General features: G+C 31.8%; 2 protein-coding genes across 2 annotated transcripts; one reads left to right on the forward strand and one right to left on the reverse strand.

Annotated features, from left to right (window-relative positions):
• Window positions 1–8005: 8005 nt before the first annotated feature.
• Window positions 8006–10569, reverse strand: LOC104880506 (uncharacterized). The gene is made up of 4 exons (XM_010657354.3): window positions 9983–10569; window positions 9470–9616; window positions 8554–8631; window positions 8006–8385 (listed from the first exon to the last, which is right to left on the reverse strand). Exons 1-4 carry the CDS (start codon window positions 10331–10333, stop codon window positions 8212–8214), a joined length of 750 nt encoding a protein of 249 aa, XP_010655656.1. The 5' UTR covers window positions 10334–10569; the 3' UTR covers window positions 8006–8211.
• A 5833-nt stretch (window positions 10570–16402) lies between these two features.
• On the forward strand, window positions 16403–22707 carry LOC100267568 (uncharacterized). The gene is made up of 6 exons (XM_003632981.4): window positions 16403–16801; window positions 18120–18266; window positions 21070–21168; window positions 21584–21730; window positions 21922–22020; window positions 22255–22707. The coding sequence occupies exons 1-6, from the start codon at window positions 16421–16423 to the stop codon at window positions 22387–22389; spliced, it is 1008 nt and encodes a 335-aa protein (XP_003633029.1). The 5' UTR covers window positions 16403–16420; the 3' UTR covers window positions 22390–22707.
• The last annotated feature ends 2351 nt before the right edge of the window (window positions 22708–25058 follow it).

Below are 25058 nucleotides of genomic sequence, written 5' to 3' on the forward strand. Positions count from 1 at the left end.
TTGCACAACTTGACACTCTTGGAATTGCGATAAGCAATCACTCAAGTGTTCTTTTATGTCACAATAAATTGAAATATTTAACAAAATAGCCTAGGACAACATTATTGGTATAAAACAAAAATTATACCCAAAAGAATAATAATAATAATAATAATAATTGTCCCAATAAAGCCAAACTTAATAAATGCATAATAATTTCAACATATTCATTATCATTCTAAGAATGGCAAGACAAAAAAAAAAAAAAAAAAATTGTGACGTCATGATGATGTCATCATCTTCTCCACAGGCTAAACAAACCTGGTTCGGGCTGAACAAATCTGGAAAAGAAGAAAAAAAATTCCGACCAAAAAATTATGCTATTTCCGATGCAAATAATCGGTTTTCCATCCTCAAAACATTAATCCATCAATATTGTCCAAAAATTACACAAATATGGGTAATAAAAAGGAGATCCAAAACAAACCCTAGTTTTCAAAATCCCATCAAATGATCTCCAAAAAAATAAAAATAATGATGGTTTTTGCTCCAAACAAGGTTTTCTACAAGTCTCCAACATCAATCGGGCTTCAAATTGGAGAATTAACACCAAACGAAAAAACCCCCAAAAAATGGCTTCCAAATCAAAAACGGGAAAACCTAAATTAATCCCAAAAAACATTGCAACTTAAATGTCATCCATGGTGGCTTTGATACCAATTGTTGAAAAATTAAACCACAAACAGGATTTCATGTAGACATTAAAGCATATAATAAAAATTGGGAATTAAGAAAAGCTAACCTTGATTGATCCCATAGAAAATCATTCCTGTGCTCTTCTGGTGTTCAAGGATACGATCAGTTCGTGATGGAGAGAAACCCCGGGTTCAATTGGCTCTTCCCTTTCTACACCCAAAATAGTCTATGTGTGTGCTCTGAAGAGTTCGTGCAGTATGTGCTCTTCTCAGCCCCAAGAGAAAACAAAACAGAATAGGACAACAACCTGCCTTTTTTTCCCCTTATATATATATAAATAAAAAATAATTCATATATATATATTACATATCACACATACACAGTTTGGACCACTTGACTTAATGGGTCGGTCAAGTGAATTAGGGTAGGGTGAGCCCATAGAAATCAAGCAATAATGTGTCCAACCCCATTATGGACCACAATGCAAAAATTAAATTAATACTGATTTATGACATTATCAAATTAATTATGTAAGTCCACACATAAAAATTCAAACATCTGATTCATTAACAATTCTAATGGTTAAAAATAATTTAGATGTCCAAAATTATACCTATTATTGCTAGAATTTGGACTAGGTCTAGAATGTCTAATTGAAGAGTACATTTATACATGTAATAAAAGTTGGTTATATAGACATTTAAAAAATTATTTTTTTATTTTTATAATTATTTTAAATAAAAAATTATTAATATTTGTCATTTATCAAAATATTATTGTTTATTTCAACAAATAAAATACTAGTATTTTTATAACATACTATTTATCATTTATTAAATTATTAATATTTATTTAATAATTTTTAATATAATATTATCATCTTTTAACAAAAAATATATAATTAGTATTTTTTTATCATGTACAAATTTTAGCATTACATTATTTATTAAAACAATTATACCCATTTATTCTATATTTATATTTATTCTTTATAATTTAATATTCTTTCTAAAGTAGATAAAAATTTATGTGAATTTTTAAAAATATTATGATTCATTGTTATAAAATTTTCAATGTTATTATTCGTTCTTAAATATAACTACAATGTTTGTAAAAAAGAAGTGATAATTTTAGAAATATTTTATAAAATATAAAAATAAATAAGTAAATAAAAAGATGAGTGCATCACATGAGGAGTTTGTAAAGTAATAAAGATTGAAAGAAAAAAAAAAAAAGAGCATTCCAAGGTAAGTAAGTCTGTGAAGAAGAAAAGATAAATGATAAAAAGTGAAGACAAAAAATGGCATATTTAGAAAGATGATTAAGTTTGAAAAATAAAAAGTATAAAAAATATATATAGAAAAAAAGAGGGGTATATTTAGCAAAATGAAATGGTTATAAAGTGGAAAAGATTAAAAAAAAATTACAATTAAAAGAATGTGGTATTAGTAAAATGTAAAGTAAATCATAAGGAGTTAGAGTTACTATTTTTTTAGCACTTTGGGGATTTGTTTTCAAAAAGAAACAAAAAAGGCTTTTGGGTTAGAATAGCTACTAGTAAGGGCATTAGATGTTAAATTTTTCTAATTGTATGCTTAAAAACATAATTTTCCTTTTTGATTTTCTCTAATTCAATTGTTTTTGGTGTTATTCAATGCTGGTAATATGCTTTACATTTTACTATTCATTTGGGTGGTGATTTTTTTTTTTTTTTGGATCTTACAATGTCAAAGATTTTCTTGGCTATCTTTACCATTATACAATTGCCAAAGAAATCAGCTATGACAAAAGGAAACGAGGTGGAGTAAGCAAGACGTGGAGATTCCTCCTTATAGCTAGCCTCCGAGTGTTTTGGTAATTTGCCACCTTCACAAATGTCTTTTCACTGACCTCCACAGAGGTGTGCTCTCTTTAAATTCCTATTATTGTAGGACTCAAGTATGGTCTAGTTTCCCATGTAATGATGAAAACTTTAGAATTGTTGGTTCTTCTACTTATACTTCTTAAACAAAGGTATAAGTTGGAACCAAGGGCAAATTAGTGCGTAATTTTAGAATATGTAGATGATATAAAAGGGTATAAGTGGTAGTGCCCAAATTAAAAATCCTCAAAAATTTTTATTAGTAGGGATGTCACCTTTGATAAGTTTGAAATATTGAGTTCTAGGATGGATTAATCTAATATAGAGAACAATCTTGGTTTGAGAGGTGAGGTGGTGTTTGAACCTAAAATTTAAAAAATAAATAAAATAAAATAAAATAAAAGGTGCAATATCTTAATGATAAAGAAAATGCACCACAAAATAAACAAAATAATTTAGTCAAAGATAGAATAGGAAGGCATATTAAATCACCTCAAAGATATGTTTTGCTAGGATAAAACCCTTATAAGCATGCCATGATGTAACAATAAATAGATTTCATTATTATTATGTTATGATTTTGGTTTTCATTTACTATCCTATTTATGCATTATATTTGTACATGACTTGAATGTATTAAGAGTTACACAAACGATCCAAGTAATAGGTTCCTTATAGGTTGATGAGTTATTTATAACTAGTTTATGTACTTAGGTAATTCATTTGAGACTATAGTGTACTATATCTTAATTGGAGGGATCACTTGTCTTGGTTATCAAAATGGATTTCCTATGGAAGTGTACTAGTATACGCATGGTTACACCTTAGGCAACACTTATAATGAGTCCTGACATTAGTCATCAGGTAATCATGATTTCACCAAGCTACAATGTTGTATGAGCTCTCAACCTTGAGAGACTACTAAGTTACTACTAGGGTCATTAGTGGCTCTGACCTATGAGTGAGATCTTAAGATTGTCATATATTCTTTATGGTTTAGGTTGTTGTTGATAAAGACATATGACAATAGGTATTCTCAAGATCAGTACCATGATATCTCTTGGGTTTGAGACAAAGTGTTTCTTTGGGTGATTCTAAGGACTTATAATAATGAAATATGTGGTCACAATAATTCCTTTAATGGAATTTGATGCATGCTCTTGGTGAGCTAGGGTGTAAGTTGATCACATAACAAGAGGATTTGAGACTCGATGATGGTACAAGTAATCTTGAACGAATGACGACTTGTACCTCATTAGATTATGGACACCAATTTATAGGAATCTTATATGCAATGGTTAGTAGGACATGGACCGTGCTTTATATCTCGATCTAATATCATAGGATACTAGAGTGTATTTAACTCTTTATAATATGATGTTGAGTCAACATGAGAATTGGATTTTGAAGAAGTTAGTATTTGATGGGAAAAAAATGGATCCCTCTGTTTCCCAAGCCCAGATTAGGCTGGGAACATGCAAAACTATCCTAGGTTTTTCTAAATCCTATGTACAATGAAAAAAAAAAATTGTATTTTTAAACTTTATATGGATTTAAAATATGCTAACGAAAACCATACTTGAGATTTAGATGTTTTTGAATCAATTCCACATGACAAAGATGAAGAACGAAGTCATAGGAAATCTATTAAACCCAAAGTCTTTCGTTTGATGACTCAAATGTTAGGTGGAAGCTATGGCTCTCTTTCTAGAGGTGGAAGATGACTCTCTAGAAAATGCTATAGAAACCATAACTCCTCAAGGGGTATTTATAGGATTCCCCATTGGGTTTAAGTGACTTGAGCCCACTAAGGGCTTGAGTCACCTAATCCACCCAAGTAGGTTCTAATTGATTAATTAGCCTAACAAGGTATACTAATCAATCAATTAGCCTAATCCGGAGACTTTGTTCACAAGAGTGAACTAGAACCAATTCAACCCTCATAACCTATGCCAACAAGGAATATGAGCTTAGAGCAGGCACCATTGGGACCCATAGAAGTATTGGCTCCCTCATAATCCAATTTTGAAGTTGATTCAACATTCCACTATAGAAAATCAACTGAGCTCCAATATTCTATGTAAATAATGACATACCATGTGCTTGGGCCCATGACTTGCCATCCATTGTGTTTAGTCTTCCCATGAATTGGCATGCATAGTCTAATAAGGTCGAAGCTATCAATTTTTCAAGACTACATGTGCTATCTTTAAGTTATAGATATTCCTATTGTATGTTCAATTGACATATCTTAGCTTTCAAAGAGCCTATGTCAAGTTCCACTTAAGGAATTACTATGGCCATAGTTTCCATAAACACTTCTCCTTAGATCACTTAAGGGGACACACTATCTCAATCTTAAGAGATATCATGATGCCTCAATTTAAAATACCTATTGCTACCAACTTTGATCAACAGTGACCCAATGCATAGGGAATATATGATCAACTTACGATCTCATCTATAGGTTAAAGTCACTACTAACTTCAACACAAACTCAATATTCTTTCAAGGTTAATAGACAACATTATGAAACAATTTGGTGAGGTCATGATTACTTGAAAGAGATTCACCTTAGGTCCTATCTAATGTGTAACTATACACACTAATGTGTGTAAACTCGTCATGGGAAACTCATCTTAATAACCAAGACTAATTATCCCTCCAATTAGGAGGTGGTGCACTACAACCTCTAATGGGTTGCCTAGAGCCATGAACTAGCTATGAACTAATAATTTATTTGCAAAAAACTCGTGACTTGGATCTCCATGCAACTCTTAATGCACCAAAGTTACATATAATGCAAAATATACATGCTAGAGTGCTTATAAGGTATAATGCATGAAAATATGATAGATAAAAGTGAACTGAAACTTTATTAAATAAATAATAAAAAATCATTAAATCATGACATGCTTTTAAAGGTTTTATCCTAACAATCTTCCTTAAAGCATCATGCCTCTAAAGTATACTAGGTATACACATATGACACCTATGATATCCCTATGAGCATCAAACACATCTAAAGTATTATAAGTGTAAGAGTGTTGAATCTATATTTGTTAATCTTTGAATCTAAGATTCTAAAGTATCAAACACCTATGTTATTCCATAGTACTTGAACATTGACTTGCCCACCTAATTAATCTTTGAGAGTTTCTCTATATTGCTAGTGTTTGATAATGCTTGAAATTGTAAAGGTTTTTTGGAACCTAAGAAACCAAGTGTAAAGAAATAGAGGAAAGTGTTGGTTGAGGAGACTCTTGGAATAGTGAAATACCTCAAGGCTTTATAGCGGAGTCAGAAGGTACAAAGCTAGAGATGGGTTGTCGAATCATTATACAATCACTTTGTTTGCGATCTCTATTTCCTTACTATATTTTTGACACTTTACTTTTTATTTGTATGTATACACTGTTTGTATTAAGAAGATCCTTGGAATAGTAGAAATCCTCTAGGCTTATGAAGGAGCTAGATGGCATGAAGGTTGATGAATAAATATAAGATCATTTTGTTTGCAATATCTCTTTTCTTACTCTTTTTTTCGACACTCTAGTTCTTACTTTTTTTTCGACACTCTAGTTTCTTTACTTGCATACATCAATTATTCATGTTGAGAAGACTATTGAAATAGTGGAATCCTCGAGTCTTGTGAAGGAGCTACAAGGCATGGACTGAGATTGTGTTTGCAACATCTCTTTCTTTACTTTATTTTCAGCTCTTTAAACTTTACTTACACACATTACTTGTGTTAAAATTTGGTAAAATGTTGCAAAATTATAGACTCACCCAATCATCCGCCAACCCTCTTGGGTGATAATATAGGTTTGCTTGGCACGACTTCTCCAATCAAATCATTCATTGTATTATCTCAAAACAAGCTATTAATAATTTCTAAGTAAGAATATTTTTAAAGAGTACTTCTTAACTAGTTTCTTCACATTTATGGAATGCTCTTATAAAAGCAATTTAATAACATATTTTTGTAGCTAAAATTTATGCAAACCCCATTCCCCCACTCTCTCCATCCTAAAACTGTCGGCTGTTGGAAAGGTTGGTCTGTATGTTTCATTAGAGGACCTAATATCTAAACTAGAAAGCCAAAATGTTGTGGAGATTCATATTGCCATAGCCAAATTGTCACTTTTTTATAACTTTGTATTATCTATTTATTTCTATATCCTTTTATCTTAATTCTGAATTTCTAAATTACAAACTTTGACTATTGTATGAATTTTGAAGCTAACCAAAATGTTTGTCCAAAAGTTAGAGCTCTAAGCTTGGAAGTAAATGAAATATTGAGCATTCTACATGATCTCCCAAATCAAATTTCCTAGAAAGTGATGAGCTATCCTATACAGGGATCACTACCTAAATATACAAATGGTCCATTCAAGACGACAACCATTGCCATTGAGTGTAGATGATCCAGTTGGAGGGATTGTCGGGCCACCTATTGTCCAAAATCAGTTGATCATAACTCAATTTTAGGACTTCAGTTGATTATTGGAGACATGTTCCTAAAAAGATGAAAAATGTTTTATGAGCATCTATATAAAGATATATTAAAATTCAATGTTTTATACATTTTTATTTTAGATGGACTCAATATTTGGGTTCAACGGTTCAAAATTGGTTAGTCATAACTCATTTTTAGGAACTCTAGTTTGAATGATAGTATCTATAACAATTGATAGTTGAAGACATGTTCTTAATAAGTAAGGATTAATTTCACTCACTTCCTTTGAGGTTTTAACTAAATACAATTAGTCTTCACTAGTGTAAAATTTTTTGAAATACTTCTCTTATTTTAATTTAGAGGATAAATGGGTGAAAACAACTAATGAGAAAGGGGGGTTTGATACCAATGGAAGTTAGGTGTATTAAGCCAAAACCTCAAGAGAGAGCAATGAAATTAACCCTAATAAGTAATAGCTGAAAAATACTTTATATGAGCTTTTACATGTGGATATATTAAAATATAATATTTTAAAATCCTTTATTTGTTCACATGAAACATTTATTAATGTACTTTATTGCCAAAACACTACCAACGAAATAAGAAGTTTATGTTGGGCATCAAAATCAATATTTGTTGATAAGATCCAAAAAGCAAAAGATGAAGCAATAATTATTTAATATGATACCAAGAAGCAACCTACCAAAATTTACGTAGGATTAAGAAATTTTATGTTCAAATTACGCATGGATAATCTTATGAATTTATATGTAATACAAGACAAATAATCCTAACACATAATTAATAGATACAAATATTATTATTGTTTCAATTGAAAAATATTAAAAAGATTAAGAGCCGGTATGAGATAAATGATTTTGATTAAAACACTTTTAGTTTGTAGTACTTTCAGGAATCACTTTAGTTGATTTTTCAACTTTTTAGAAACAATTTTCAAACACTTAATTTTCATAACGAAACATTTTCAAGAATTAGAAAGAGCTTCTAACTCAATCAAAATCATTCTTAGATGAGGCCAAAATATGCTTTAGAGTTTAGAAAAGGGCCTACACAAATTACAGGTCAATTAACTCTTATTAGACCATACATAGAAATTGAACTCCAGAATCACTAAAACTTAAAGGTGGAATGCTCATTACTGATTGCTGGGTGCAACTGCATTTAAGATCCTTAATTATCTCGTCCTTCTTATTTTTTATGAGATAAGCAACTTCACTAACTTCTCAAATTCACTGAAATCATTAATGGCCTCATATTGTTGCAAGCTTTCCGAATTCGGACACAACAGGAAATTTTCTCGAATCATGTTAAACTCTTCCCAACAACTTTCGGCCTCTTCGCAGTCCTCTGATAAGATGTAAATGATGGCCTGTGAAAATTTTCACAAACACCATATATGAGTAACGGAAATTTTGATGTCCATGTGAATTATGATAACAATGAACCACTGTTCTGCATCTACAAATACCTTCAAAACTCTAATAGTTTAGAACAAATTTTACTGAGAATATAGAGATCAAAGAAAAATACTTCTCACCTTGTACAGTGGACGTCGAGCATCAGAGATCTTTTCGTCCTTCAAGCATTTATAACTTAAAGCCTCGTTCCAATCACCCTAGCAGCATATTAGATCATAAAGGAAAAATGTGTAAGAATTAACCAACTGACCTTAAGTCCTTTTGTACTTCATATCTCAATTTCCATGCTCTCTAGGATCCTTTACATTAACCAACTGACTTTACATTTATCTCCTTGTTATGTAAGTCCTGTTTGGAGGACAAATTAAATGGATGTGGATTATCATTTTGTTTGACTGGGGGTGGGGTGTGTGACAAGGTGATCGTTTGGTCTCAAGCATGCCAAGAACTTGAGGAAGGATCCTCATGGTCATCATAAGAAAGGCACAAAGCATATCACTTCTCTACCTTATTCCATAGTCTTAGTCCTCACGATCAACATTCTTTCTGGTACATGTCCATCCACTGATGTGAATGCCCAATCCCCATCCCTAGTGGGGAGCTAGTGCCCAATTTAAATTTGGCCTGCTATAGTACTTATCAAATAACCCTGCAGCCACATCAATTTGAGAGGGTGCCTCCCTCTTCAAAAACAATATGCTAAATTATTTACATTATCTTGGAAATTAGAAAGGAAGACACCCATTGGATTTTTAAATTGGTTAAATAAGACCTCTTGTCCAACGAGGCTCTATAATATATTGGACATCCAATTTTCTTAAAAACTAAACTTGTCAAGTTTTGGGCCTACTTTTTATATTACTCTCTCAGCTGCCCTTCCTCACCCGGAACATAATAAGAAGTCAAAATTTAAAGAGAAACTATTGTGGGAAACTATCCTGTGCATACGCTTTGTAGAGGACAAAACTCAAGAAACCTCCTAGTGCAGCTACATTACTAATCAATAAATAGATTGGGAAATAGGGAAACAATCACCTTGTAGATTAACATTTCCACCAGCAACATTCCAATTTCATATTCTTCATGTGCTTTTCCTTCCCTCTGGGCTTTTTCCATTGCTGATTTAAGTGCTTTTACAGCTGCAGCTTCTTTTCTGCTCATTTCCAGCTTTGCCACCGTACTCTTCATACAAGAGAAAATTTTCATTAATTGGTATTTCTGATAAAATAAAATAAAAATTGGTAATAATCTTCTATACGCTACATTTCCACCATCCACACGAAATAAAATTATGGTAATAATTCTCAAAAGAGTACTTGTGAAAGATTCAGAAACTTCACACAGCAATATAATATCCATAAATTTGTAGAAAATACAACTGAGGTAGAAAAATGAACTTCGTGGAAGCTGGTTCAAGTAGATGAAACACTCTAAAATTAAAACTGTTTTATGAAACTTAACTAAATGTTATGCAAATTAGATGTAAGATACTACAGTATATATAAAATCTCAGATAATGGCGGAAAAATATTGGCTGATGTGCCTAACCTCCAGCTGCCTAAAATGAAGGTGATGGTCAGCAAGTAATTTCTCCAATTTTTTCTCAGTCTTATCTAGCTCTGCCTGAGCCTCATGATAGTCAACCAGTCTCTGTAGGGCCAGGTGGCCTCCATGGAGAAGTCCAATGGACATGGACCTCATATAAGCAGGACGACCCTTTCCTTTTCTTTCCCATGCTCCATTTTTGTATGCCCATGCATAGCAGATGACAACACAGATAATGATAGGCATTCCAGCCACAAAAATTGCTCCATAGTTGGTTTTTATAGTAAGATGGTCAGAAAAAATTCCTATCCCTAGTTGTAAATATTGATTCAAGGTATCTAGGAACAAAGACATACTTGTTGATCGCTTCTCTTCTTTCTTTTTCCAGCCTAGGGAGGGCTCTCCTTTCTAAGCAAACAATCCTCTGAGGATGAACAGATGGGAAGATTTTGTGAAAGAAGTTGTAGAAATGATGTTCCAAATCTATGAGCTACTTATAGCCAGATAAAATGCATGTGTGACACGGCTTTGTTTGTGAAGAACAAATGATTCTGATTTAGTTTTGAACGGTCGGTAAAGAGACTCGTGGATACTTATCAGGGAATATGTAAGTTTGAAAGTAAAGTTTGTTCCTCTCCTAGATAACAAGAAAGAGACCCTTTTTGCCATGTTATTCTTGGGACAATATGGTTTGCTTGTAGTAGTTGATGGTTTGAAGCACAAGCTGAAAAACAAAGTGATGGGGTTTGGAAATGGTTGACATATACTGAAGAAAAATTGGGAACAAAGTAAGTGCCTAGGTAATGTTGCTAATTCAAAATAGTTAGTGAACAATGTTGTCCATGAGCATGAACTAGGCTTCTAGTGAGTGATTAAATTCAAAATAGTAAGTGCCTAGATTTTCATTTTGGAATCAACGAATGATCAAATCCAAAATAGATTCAGATTTTCAGTTTTGGGACTTTATAAATGGCATGCATGAAATACCTTTGACACAGATGCTTTGCCTCAGAGAATGTTTGTTTGCAACCAATACAATTATACCTTACTTCCTCCAATGGAAAACCACATTCATCCTCCATGTGGTCATTTTTATTGTTAAATACGCTACAACAAATATGAATTTTTACTATAAACTATTTTTTTTATTAAAATAAAGCATTTTTGTAGTAAAAAGAGGGTTTTCTAACGAAGCATCTGAAACAAGTTTGTTTCTCCAAGTTGGTGAATAATTATCTCTCAACATAAAAAATAAAGTTTCTAGCGAAAAATGAAAATTTTGTTGCAAATAAAATGTATATATCAATTTTCACCACAAAATAAAATTTATGACATGTTACTTTTCTTTGTAAAATAAAATTTGTAATAATGTATCACTTTTCATCACAAAATAAATTCATAAGGAAAGTCAATTTTTTATTTTTTTTATTTTTTTTTATTTTTTGAAACTTGAAGCTCTAACACTAAAGACTAAAATCCTTACACTACGATGGGTTTCAGTAAATATGAGAAAGTAAACTTTGATAAAGCAAAGTTTAAATAAGCACAATAGCTCCAAGGAGTTTACAAATGTCCTACACAATCTAAGCATGAAATTGATTTAACATTAACCTAGGTCTTTCATTCCAATAACAGAAATTAAAAAACCTTAGTATTAATTAATTGTAGGCATAAGAAAAACCTAAGTTTTCCTCAATGGGCAACTGCAATCTTCTTGGCAATTGATTAGTCAAACGGTCCTTTGAAGACTCACATGTACTCTCTCTCTTCACCATACACCTCCTCTCTCTCTCTAACTCTCCCTCTACCACACACATCTCCTTCTCTTGGATTCAAAATCTAACTTCGTAGTGATGTTTCCATGTAAATTAATAGAATATCGTACTAAAAATTCATGTGAAACATACTATATTTGACTAGTTCAACGGTCTTTTGAAGACTCATGTACTCTCCCTTGTCACCACACCCCTCACTCTCTCTCACACACACCTCTCTCTCTCTCTCTCTCTCTCTCGTGCTCCCCACCCCCCATCTTTTTCTTCTTTTTGGTTGTTGGTGAAGAATCTACCTCCTTCTTTTATATCTATATTATTTACTTTATATTCTTTTTTTGTTTATTATTTCTTTTTCTTTTTCACTATCCCATATTCAACTTATATAACTTTATTAATATAATTTGATTTATAATTATACCTAAAATCCACATCTATATAACCTTATAATTTCCTTCCATTTTATTTTATATTATTTATCTATATCTTTAATCTATCATTGGAAAATCAAATTCAATTTCATAACAATATAACATCATATATGAACAATTTTGCTAAAAATTGAATTTTTGGTCCTTTATAATTATATTAATTTAATCTATTTTATTTATCAATTGCATCTCAATTGGATTGATTACTACTCAAAAAGTGTTATTTGATAGCTTGTAATTAACTCTTTTAAATACTTTTGAGTAGTAGTTATCACCTTTTAACCCAATTAACATATTAAGGACCCTTGCAATCAATTATAATCAAATTGTGTTAAGTTTTGGTGTTTTGATAACTTTTTTATCACCAAAGCAATCCGAGATTGAGGAGAGTTCTTTGGAATCCATGACAAAGATGTCCGGACAGGGCATCCGGACACACCATTGGAGAGCGGCGGAACGTGAGCTGTAGCAAGGCTTGCTCACTATAGTCAATGATCCGAACAACATATCCGGATAGGATATGCTATCATCCGGAGTGTGATGTTCATGAGTGCCGGATAGCATGGCGGCGCATGTCCTCTTGGGGAATCCAAATGGAGTTGAGCCGGATGGGTCCCTACACCTTATACATGCAAACGGTCCCCCTTGCGCAGCATAGCTCAGTCCACCCGGGGAGGAATTCCGTCCGCCGACATTTCATATCCAGAATTTCGTGCGCCGACATTTTACATCCGAATGTGAGCTGTGCGCCGACATTTTTACATCCGGATATCTCACATCCGGATGGGAGAGGAAGACGTTTCAACTTCTCCGGTCAGACATATCCGGATCCTCTGATAGCGTTCACCCGGAGAGTTTCGCAGCCATTTTGCACAGTGCCACGGTGTTCTCCTGAAGCTTCCTGATATTTCCGACCGACATCTTGAGATATTTCCGACCGACATTTTGAGATATTTTGGGATATTTTGCTTTAGATATTTGATGTCTAAATCCCCAAACTCTCCTTGTAATCCACTTATCATAGGATTCCTTAGTCTTTAAGTAAGAACAAAGGGTGAATAACCTCTTATATATAGTTTGTAATTTCCTTTACACAGAACATCGAATATATCATCGATCATATAATATATGGAATCGACGAACAGAGCACTTGCTCTGTTCTTATATATATTTTTGTTTTCTCGTTCTTTTTCTTTCTAGCCAAACAAACTCTGAGGATTTTTCCTCAGAGGATGAGCGGCTAGGCCCTTTGTCTCTTGGAGTAAAGAAAGTCGAGTAAGTTTCCTCATGCATAAATTGGAAGTTTTGTTGTTTTAGTTTTTAATGAAGAGAAAGTGTGACCCGTTAATGGTTTTTATCTTTTTATTTAACTTAAAACGCCTTCAAGTTACTTGAGCCAACACTTGGTAAGGCCAGTGATCTCCGTCCATGGAGATGCACTAGTTTACCTCTTGCGAGCTTTTGGGAAGTGACTTGAAGGTAGGATTTTCTAGAATTGCCAACACTTGGTAAGCTTTTAGACTCCAAGGAGACATCCATTAGTTATCTCTTGCGAGCTTGAGAAGGGAAGTCTGAAGTTAAAGATCACCTTGAATGGCAAATGCTAGGTGAGAGGCACGAGCCATTGCAAGTTGCATTAGTGAGAGGGATTTAGTGTTTGAACCCATTAAAGGGAAGCATCTGTACCACACCGGTTAGAGAATTAACTATATGTTAATTCTCTAATTCGAGGAAAAGAAACAAGTGATCGGAACTCCCTTTTTGTACAAGGAATCTGAGCCCAGTGATCTAAACTCCAAGAGACACTTTTCTTTGTAATTAAAATCAGTTACTATTTTTGGTTAGTTTAAAACCAAACCTTTTTCATTCAAACATCTTTATGTTTTCTTTTAAAGCTAACCTTGAAATGAAAAGGCACCAATTCAGCTCTTGAATTAATATCAATTGTGAAGTGAAAACTCATCCCAATGAACGACCCTAGAACCACTATACTATGCTAGTTAAGGCTATCCTAGTAAATGGTGTAATAGGTTATAAATTTTGTTGATTACTCATTTTTGAGAACCACAATCAAGGGATACCAGTTGGACACAAATCAGCTGAGACACCAATTGGGAACGAATCATAGATCAATCTTTTAAAGTTAAATTCACCAAATAACTTAAATTTTCATCCTAAATCAATTCACATAATGCAAATTTAATCTCAACTTGATCTTAGTTCAATTTCATAAAGTTTAATTCTAATTATAGAAATTAAATTGGACTCCTCTTATTATTAGACTTAATTTCTTCTTCACCATTATAATTTGACATAATATAGATTAACACAAATTTTTTAATTAAGGTTCACAAATGTTTACTAATAATAATTAAATTAATTTTCAATAATTTACATTCATAATTAAATTACTCAAAACCCAATATCAAATAATTTAATAGCTAAATTTGTCTCCAAATTTAATTTGTTTTCTTTTTAAAATTTTTACTCTTAAAATTGATATGATAAAATTTCAAATTATTGACTTTTGTATAACTTTTACAAAATTTCTCTAAATTAAATATTGACATAACATCTTCAATACTCTTTTTGACCATTTGATTAATAACTTTAGAAAAATTTTTGTGATTAATAAATATGATGTGTCACTAAAAATTCAGGTATTTCAATAGTCGACCCTTAACCATGGACGAAAAATACAATGACTAAGAAGACTAAATTTGAAAATCTTTCTCATCATTTGAAATGAGATTTGAGGAAGCAATCCACATGAATTAGACGGTGCACCCATCATTCTTAGCTCGTTATGAAATATCCAACAAGTCATTGGTAAATTTACTAACAATACAAATGTCATTGTATTCTTTTTTTAGGGTTGGGTGCTAATTAAGTTACCTCAATATCCTTTAAGGCATATCAAGAGATGCTAAGTGCCAACACGCTCACTAGATGTATGGCAATGAATGGTTGTAATAAAGATCATTGACAGTAATATATTTAATAAAAACAACAATGAAGAACTAAGAACTATAGTTATTAAGTAGGTCATGAATAAGGCGCTGTTCAATCACGCCTATGAACTTTGGACATAACAAACAAAAACTTCAATGTGAAGAGAGAGAGCATCCTGAGCTAACTTGAAATAGACTAACTATTGTTATAAATGGTCACAACCTTAAACAAAGAAGAGTAAGGTGGCATGTGTAGAGCGCTTCATAGATAATATATATATATATACTCGCCTCATTGACCCCATTTATTTATTTTTTTAAATAAATTATATTAAAAATAAATACAATTTATAAATAAAATTTTTAAATTTTTATAATTTATTTTATTTATAAATTATTTTTAAATTTCATGTTTGTTAAAAAAGGGAAAAATGAAAAATAAATTAAATTCAAACAACTTTTTATTAATTAGATATATAAATCAGTGGGGCAGGGTAGCATAAGACAATATTTGAACTTGCCTATTACCATCGTCAGTTATGCATCTCTTATATATTTACACATTCACACACTAAAATTTCGTTTCTAATACTATATGATATTCTTGGATAATATATCTAATAAAATAAAATAAGTTATACCATACTCTTGTTTAATATATATATATATATATATATATATAATTATACTTCAATCGATATTTGTTTAAAATCAAAATTATATTGTATCTCAATATTTGCTATTAAAAAAAGTATTAAATTTCTTTCATATTTAATATCATTTAGAAATTGTTTCATAATTTATTATTTAGTAATTTATTTTGCATTTAAGAAAAACTTGTGGCTTTTTTATTTGAAATGGATTTGTTGTTCTTAAACATCATAATTTAAAACGGTTTGAAAACCCGCGTGAGCGAGATTAATTAAAATTTAATAAAGAAATAAATGCAATTTTCGTTTTAAGAGTTGATAATGCAGGTGATACTAAATGCTAATTTAGTAGCAGCAAGCATGGTGTCAAAAGAGCTTGGTCGAATCTCACACAGGTGGGTAGGTCCTAACAACCTGAAAACAACGTGTGGCAATTAATGAAATGCCTTTGGGTGCCTTTGGATGCCTTGCCTACTTCCAAAGACAATGTCTTCTAAAGCAGTTGTCTATGTTATACCTTGCTTCTTCCCCTTAAAAGAAAGGATCTGTGCTGTACAGAACCGCCATTTTTTTTTTTGCTATATATGGCCATATATATAAGTCAGTGTTCTACACCTTGAACCAGCACAACCACGCCATGGAATCCACGATTGGCCTCCGTTTTTCCACCCTTCCCAATCAGTACTCCATTTGCATGCCTTCAGGTTTCCATGCTGCAAGAGCCACCAAACCCCATTTAAGCTTCAGCCATTCTTCTCTTTCACTCCCCCAGAGTTCAAGAAACCGCCCAATTGAGCACATCCGTGGTCCTATAACTTGCATGTTGGATGGTTCACTGCCTCCTACATACTATAGAGTTGATAAAGGAAGGGCAAGTATGGCTTCGGCTTCTCCTTTTCTTCACAACATCGGTTCTGGAAGGTGGACGAACCACAAAGGCAATGCAGCTCAGATAGACGGGCATTCCTTGGCAGGAGTACCATTGCCAGGGACGACAAGTATTGATCATTATATTGAGGTTCTATTCCATCTCATACTATAAAAACTTTTGTCAAAAATCAATGTTCCACTACTATTGAATTTCTAGGAATATGAAAGAAATTGCTTAGATATTTTAAAATATTCCACTGTTTGGTAATGAAAAGGAATTAGAAGAGGATACAGGGAATCCCTAATTTTGAATTCCATCCTAATGTGATTAAATTGGATGGGGAAAAAAAAAACAGAAACGCTATTGGTTTGCTTTCACATATTTTAAATTAACTACTTTAGGCATGCATAAATGGGTCAGTATTCTGTTTGACCGCTTTCAATTTCTTTCTTTTCCTTATCCAGTTGCCGTGAGAAATCATGGTCTTAGTCCCAATGTCATTGTCAAATTGCCCATGGGCCAATTATGAGCTGGAGCTCAAAAATTGTGAAAGTAAGTTTGATTTTAAACATAATTAAGTTTTTATTTTTCATTTTTTTTTTCAAATGGTGCTACTTAAACACACCTATCCTATATATATTATGCTGTTTGGGAATGAATTTTCAAACCCAAATCAACATTTAGTTTGTTCTTTTTAGTTCCACATTCATGAAGGTTTTACAAACCAACAAGGACTAGTGTGTTTAATAGTATTTCTATTGGAAGTGCTTTAGTGAAAGTTTTTTCTCCATAAATATTTTTGAAAAAATTATCTATCAACTACTTCTTTAAGAAGCACTACAAATTATTTTTCAACTTTTTAGGTGTGTTTTTAAAATTTTGACAAATGTTAAATTTTTCTTCACAAACAAATTTTATAGTAGAGGTGTTTTGCTTATTAGTACTTTGGAGTGGTGCAGACTCTCCGGCTTGGCTATTGAATGAATCTTATGCTTCTCAGGTCCACTCCTGGGTCTTCTCTTGCCTATCGTCCACTTCAGTGACTCCAACCCCGGAAACATGATCTCTTCCACTAACCTCTTCACATGAACTTTCAGAGTCCCTACCTAAAAAGCACTACCACACGGGTTCTAATTTGTTCTTCTCGCTCCACATTCATAAAGCCTTGCTTTACAACCCAACAAGGCTGCTATGGGAAATGTTAAGTTTAAAGAATCCAGAAAGGGATAAGAATTGAGTAAAACTTTCTGATGTGCTGTTGTCAATAATTGTTATTTGATAGACATGCATCATCATCCAAGCCTGGTACATGAATATGACTCTTAGATTTGGCAAGCCTAATACTGATTGTTATTTGCCTAGGATGGATTAAAGCTCGGTCCAACCTCCATGAATGAAGTTTAAAGCTTGCTTCCGCTGCACTTGAGCTTAAGAAGTCCATCTTATATCATATTGTTGTTTGCAGCTTATGGAAGTGGCAAAGAAGCTAAAGGAATCTCGGCAGTATGATTTGGCAGTGGAAATACTGGAGCTTAACGAACCCAAAGTCAGTGAAGACCCGGAAGCTGCTTACCAAGTGCAAATGGAAATAATGCACATTCTCTACCTTCAGGTATGCATTAGAGCTTTCTTTACTTTTCAAAACTTACTACATAAACTACTTTAGACAGTTTTTACTTACAAGATCTCATTGAAAGCAACATGACCACTCAAAAAGCAACCATTCTAGTTGCTTCTCAAGAGCTCTGTGCTTCTCTTGACCACTTCTAAACTTGGTATAGAATTTACATGTATATCTCCGTCTCTAAACATTTTCTTTAACCTTGAATATTTGTAGAAATTATTTCTAATATATGCATTTTCTTATTTAATTTGCAATGAATTATATATCTATAAGCAAATACCTATATACAAAATAGTATATAGAATATTTTTACTAAAAGATATATGTACCAACTAGTTATTGGAAACAATGCTCAACAATCACCACATTTGCTTAAGTTTAGTTAAGTCAATTTTTTGTGTCCCCGTTTTATATGCTTCCTCTGTAATGTCTCATCAATTCACATGACCCCTTCAATAAATCATTATTGAGATAGTCACTTTATGTACTCCTCTATAAAGGTACATCAAATGAGAGAACTCACCATATCCTATCCTAATTAAGTTTACAATCTTCTAAGTCCTTACAATGCACCAAAAAACTTCCTTGTGGGTCATGACCCCCTTGTTCAGCATGAGCACATCTTATTTGCCTTCTAGTAGATCCTCAAAAACTAAACTTTTCACAAACTCTATGATTTCCACCTTTCGAGATTCAATAAGTGCAAAAAGTATGCAAACGCTTATTTCAAATGACAAAATATATGCTTCGTATATTACATAATGATGAGAGGAGAACTAATTAGATCTATATTCAATTAAAATTTCTTTTGCAATACTCTTGATCAACACTACTCTTATAAATCATTTTTACTCCCATTTCCTTCTTTGCTTTAAAATTGTACTTTCAATGTTTTCAACCTTAAGATATTCTTTTTGGTTGTTCTAAGAAATCTTCACCTTAACTTTGATCCTATTTTTTTAGCCAACTGAAGCTTTAATGCTACGTATTATGTAACAAACAAAGAATATGTATTAAATAGGAATTTTAGATACTTTTCAACAAGCTTCATCTTTAACTCAAATTTCATTGAGCTAGTCATGCATTGACGACTCTATGATTCAATCACTTATTGTATTATGCTTGCAAATGACTTTTCTGAACCACATTTATTTAGAAAGCTAAGTTTTGAGTAAAGGAATATTAAATAAGTATTCACTCTTTCTAATCCTAGGCTTACTACTACACTTAATCTTCTAAATCTTTACTGCATGCTAAGACTTCATGTGTCATGTACTCGTTGTCTGTCTACCAGTAATCACGTGGATTCAAACTATCCAATACTTCAATATTGCTTGGACATTTCAACATCCAATGAATGTATATGACAGACCACACTTAAGCTGGATAGTAAAATACATCTCCAGTCAAAATTCATTTTGACAATCTTTTTATGCATTCCAAATCTTTGTTACTATCTTTACATTAAACTATATTCAAATCTTCAATTATTTATATTTTGTTTAACTCTTTTATTTCTTCAATTTGGCTCTTATATAAACTATTGTGCTAATAGAAGTTTTGAACTCATGAATTGTATAATAACAATAAGGATACAAAAATTTATTTACAAAAGTATATAAGATTGTTAATGTGATTTAACGAATCATGTCTAAAATGAAAGAAAGTCAATCCACTATACCAATAAAAAACCAACAAAAGAAAGAAAAAGTAAAGGGTAAACTCATGCTTCCTATCCCTGTTATCTATATATGTTATCTAAATTTTAAACTCAAAACCTACTTCACTCAAATGTTTCTCTTCTTTTTCACATACCTACCCATATTATGTAATTTTTCCATGCTCATCTCGATTTCAAAATTTTACTGTGATATTCTTAATACATTTTCCTATCCTATAATATTTCTAAACATGAAAATGCTTATATGTAAAATATTTTATATAATATTTTTTTGTGAAAATGAATTATGAACTAAGAAGGAATTTGAGATTACTTCCAACACAATCCATCACTTTAGACACTATCCACCACTTTACATGGAGGTCTGTTTTTAGTTATAAGATCCTTGTCATATGTTTCAAAATTAAATTGGATATGAGGTACTACATTGTCCTCAATATTTTTCTAGTGTTTAGTTGATGAGATATTTCCTATTGTACATATACATCTACATTATTCTCTTAAAATCATTTTTTGTGTTCTTCCACATTAATTCTACTCTTATCATCTTCCTCTGCATGATTATCTTTATCATTTTTTCTAGGCCTATATAAACTTGAGATTGATCTTTTAAAAAAAAAATTAAAACAATTGATGCCAATCTATTAAAAATTTTCAGGAAATTAGTTAGGATCCATGCACGTTTCTAAATATTTGAAGAAGTTTTGAGATTTATTATTATTTGCAATGTTTTCTAGGCTAATTTTCTATGATGCTTCATAGCTATAATTTTAACTATCACTTAAATTTTATTTTTTAATTTACTATATGATTATTCTAGAATTTCATATTGGTTGTTATCTAAATCTCTCAACAAAATAATGTTATCGCTTCACATTCTCCATCTATTGGTTAGACTGATCAAGCTTGTGCCTTTTGTTTTAGTATTGTTTGTTACTTCCACTCCCCATTTTGGTAATTATATTATCAAAAGAAAAAATATAACAATTTTGGGAATCTTAAAAACCTTCAATGATTAATTCATTTTCTGAATTTATTATAATGTCACCCAATATTTTCTTTTCTTAATTTGCTTCTTGAATTTTGTTTCGGATGCTGTCTCTTTTACAGGAAAAATTCACAGAAGCCATGGTATATGCTGAAAAGTTATATGAGAACAAAGCAATTTATGCCAAGCGATTCCAATTTGAATTGTTTTATGCTACAAAGGTTTGTTAATTACAGAGCTTTAAAATGAAACCTTTTAGAAGAAAACTCCCTATTAGATATCTCCCATCTCTAATTCATGATTTCTTAGTGAAGTCGTTCATCAGATGTATGTTAAGTGTTGGTTTGGATATACTTTTTTTTTTAATTAGAAATTTCTATATAGAAGTAGAATATTTTATACAAAAATTATAGATTTATGTTATGTATTTAAAAATTATTTTAATTTTTTTTTTTAAATTGAAGGTAATAAAAATTTGTTGATACCTCAATTTTAAATAGCTTTTTATACTATTGCTTTTTCAATGAAAGTCTCTTAAGATTTAGCTGTGCTGTATATGGTTTGTCTTGAGTAATGGAACCTTGTCTAGGCTTGTCACCGATTCTAGTATGGTTGGTTTAACATTGATTTATGCAGCTTCTGGAAATAGCAAAGAAGCTAAAGGAATCTCAGCATTATGATCTAGCAGTGAAGCTACTGAAGGTGCATGACCCCGAAGTTGAGAATTACCCAGATGCTTCTTACTCCGTCAAAATGGAAATAATGCACATGCTCTTCCTTCAGGCATGTATTAATGCACCTTTCTTGATTACATTAGAGAGAGAAAAAAAAAAAAAAAAACACTAATTTAGGCAGACTAAAGACCTTAAATAATTAACTCATGCTCTGCACATTTTCTTCCTTAAATTCCATCTCCAGTCATTTCTATTTTCATAGTATACTTTTTGAATTTATTTTGATATCATTTCTCACAGGAAAAGTATGAAGAAGCCTGGACTTATTGTGATGCACTCTCTAAGAATGAAGTCATTTACCTTCCTCAATTCAAGTCGGGATTGTTTTATGCTTTGAAGGTTTGTAACTTACAATGCTTTACCAAACATAATATTATAAATTTAGCTCATAATGATTTGGTAGACCATCATCATATATCCTCATATAATAAAAAGAATTATTAAACACCCCCATTTAAAATCTCTTTACCCCCACTCTCTTTTTTTTTTTTTTTTTTCCCTATATACATATATATACCAAGTGTGATATCTATCATTATCTTTATATATACAATGAGTGTTTTACCTTTACAGTCAGGTATATTGTGCGGGTTGAATCAACATCAGGAAGCAATTAAATTCATGCATAAATTCAATCAAAACCGAAGCGAAGGATTTCCATTGGTCACACCCGATAAGGATGAATCCACCAAAAAGTTTGGAAGTTGAAGATGGAAAGAAGAGAAAATAAAAGTATAGTTTTAATGCTTATAGTTATATTTATTGATAAGAAATGTCCTATGGGAGATACTGATAGAAGTAAGGCATTCACTACCATGATATTTCAAATTTTCTGAAGCCTTTTGAGGTATGTAGGACAACTATGTTCTTTCATGTGTATGTGCGCGCCTGCCACATGTCTGTTTGGCTGTTTCAGCTTTGAGGCCAATAATTTTCATCAAATAACTGAAGCTAGTTTCCAAGAGTTCCATAGGTTTCATTTTATTATGTATGTTTTATATCATTGTTCCAAAATTCTAGTTTTAATTGCTCTTTCTCTGTTTCTTTTAGATCATTTTTATCCTTTTATTTTTAATTTGGATGATATTTTTGCTCTTTTTGTATTACATGAAAGGTGCAGTTGATAGGAAGGAATAGAAATGAGAATTGAAAATCATGATGCCATATGAAAGAGAAAAATAAAAATCTGACAAGATTGATTTTGCTTTCTATAAGAATGAACTTTTTATTCTATAGCTACAAAGGAGGAAGCTATGTGGTGGCTAACAACCGCGGGTATAGAGAATAATTGGCACGACTATATCATATTGATATGCCCACACTTAGTTAAAAAAATGTGACTGATCATATGGTGGAGCACACAACAGATGATGCTCAGAGCATGGGCATGGGCGTAGAAGTCAAGGTATCTATAGGCAAGTCCATAGCCTTTGCACAATCCTAATTGGGTCAAAGTTGGTCATTTTCGGCCATCTCTTAGTTTCAAACCCTCACAAGGAATTTCCAAAGTCTCACAAAGAAAACCAATGTTCAATTCACTTTTTACTCCTCTTACGAATGTGCTAATGCGCCTAGCCATTTCATATTTTAAATTTGAATAAAACACCCTGGTTTGTGGTTTTCTAGTTTAATTATTTGTGTCTAAAAAGTGAATCCATAAAATTGTTCTGAAAAGTGTTTTAGGAGAAGAGATCAATCACATTTGCATATTTCTATATCCTATAATTATTTCATAAGAGTGTTTAAATTCAGATCCACCACATTAAATTCATATTTGCATGCAAGTTCATTCCAAATTCATTTCTAGATTTCTCATATATCAATATATAAATGATCTATCAATCATAATGAATTAAACAGGTAGATCGCATTTATTGCATTTTCAAGCATCAAATACATGAAATCCATAACAATATTCAAAAGAATTCAATCATTTATATCATAAATAATGATCCAAGAGATAGGAACTGAGATTTACCACAAAGAAATAAAGTCCTCATTTGATCTTCATTTCAAAATGGTTCTTCTCAAGATACAAAGAGATTTAACTCCCAATCATGATGGATTTTGCCTTCATTCTCATGTTCTGTTGTCAAGCCAGTGATAGAAAAATGGAGGGAAAAGTAAAACTCAAATTCTAAGTAAAACTGAGTCAAAATGATGCAAGAAGATAAGATTCACAAATTGATCCAAAAGGATGCAAGAGATTCTAAAAGGATGTCTTCTACATCTAACAATCACTATTTATACTAATACCATGTCTATGTAGCAAGATCTTACTATGTCACCTTATCTATCCATCTAAACATCAACGACAGAACTTACTTAAAATAATAACAAAGTAAAAATTACAAAACGAAGCTAAAATAAGAGTTTTTACAACAATATATCATATTTGGAAATCTAGTTTTGAAATCCATTTTGACACCTCATTATGAATTTTGATATATCTTGATAATAGGTTCAACATGTTAGGATAGAGCCCTTAAAAGTATGATACGATGTGACAAATTTGGAATTTATTATTTATTTAATAAATTTCCAATTGCACTTTAATCTATCTTAATTTCATGTATTGTACCTTATGAGCATTTTGACCTACATCTCTTGCATTGTACATGACTTACGTACATTAGAAGTTGCATAGAAGATCCAAGTTATGGGTTCCTTGCAAGTAGATAATTTGTTCATAACTAGTTCATGGGCTTAGACAATCCATTTGAGGTTATATGCACTACTTCCTTATTGGAGAGATAGTTGGTCTTGGTCATCAGGATGAATTTCCCATGGTAAGTGCACTAGTGTGTATAATCACACATTGAATACAGTGAATCATGAAATAGGTATATCGGGTCATGAATTCATCAAGTTGCCATGTTATACTATCTCTTAACCTTGAGAGAATATTGAATTTGTGTCAATATTAACAATGACTTTAATCTACAGGTGATATCCGAAAGTAATCATAAATTTCTTATGGATTGAGTCATTATTCATAGAAGTTAGTAGCAATAAGTATTCTTAATAGAGGTATCATAATATCTCATTAAGACAGTGTGTTTCCTTAGGTGATTCTAAGGAGGTGTGTTTAGGAAAACTATGGCTATAGTAGTTCCTTAAGTGGAACTTAACATGTCAATTGATCATACTATAAGAGGATCTAAAACTCAAGGATGGTAGAAGAAATCTTGAGAGGCTGAAAACTTTCACTTTGTCAGATTATGGACACCAATTCATAGGGAGACTGTATACAATAGATAACAAGTCATAGAATCGAGTACATAGTTTCTCGTTGTTATTTACATAGGGTACTAGAGTGAAATTGATTCTCTATAGTAGTACCTTGAATCAACTTCAAAATTGGATTCTGATGAAGC

The sequence above is a fragment of the Vitis vinifera genome, chromosome 10, assembly GCF_030704535.1.
Source record: "Vitis vinifera cultivar Pinot Noir 40024 chromosome 10, ASM3070453v1".
NCBI classification, from domain to species: domain Eukaryota; kingdom Viridiplantae; phylum Streptophyta; class Magnoliopsida; order Vitales; family Vitaceae; genus Vitis; species Vitis vinifera.

Coding starts and splice junctions, on each gene's coding strand:
- LOC104880506 (XM_010657354.3), bottom strand. CDS start 10,333: ATGTCTTTGTTCCTAGATACCTTGAATCAATATTTACAACTAGGGATA. Junction 8,632..9,469: donor TGGAAATGTTAATCTACAAG/GTGATTGTTTCC, acceptor ATATGCTGCTAG/GGTGATTGGAACGAGGCTTT. Junction 8,386..8,553: donor CTCGACGTCCACTGTACAAG/GTGAGAAGTATT, acceptor AAATTTTCACAG/GCCATCATTTACATCTTATC.
- LOC100267568 (XM_003632981.4), top strand. CDS start 16,421: ATGGAATCCACGATTGGCCTCCGTTTTTCCACCCTTCCCAATCAGTAC. Junction 16,802..18,119: donor GTATTGATCATTATATTGAG/GTTCTATTCCAT, acceptor TGTTGTTTGCAG/CTTATGGAAGTGGCAAAGAA. Junction 21,169..21,583: donor AATTGTTTTATGCTACAAAG/GTTTGTTAATTA, acceptor TGATTTATGCAG/CTTCTGGAAATAGCAAAGAA.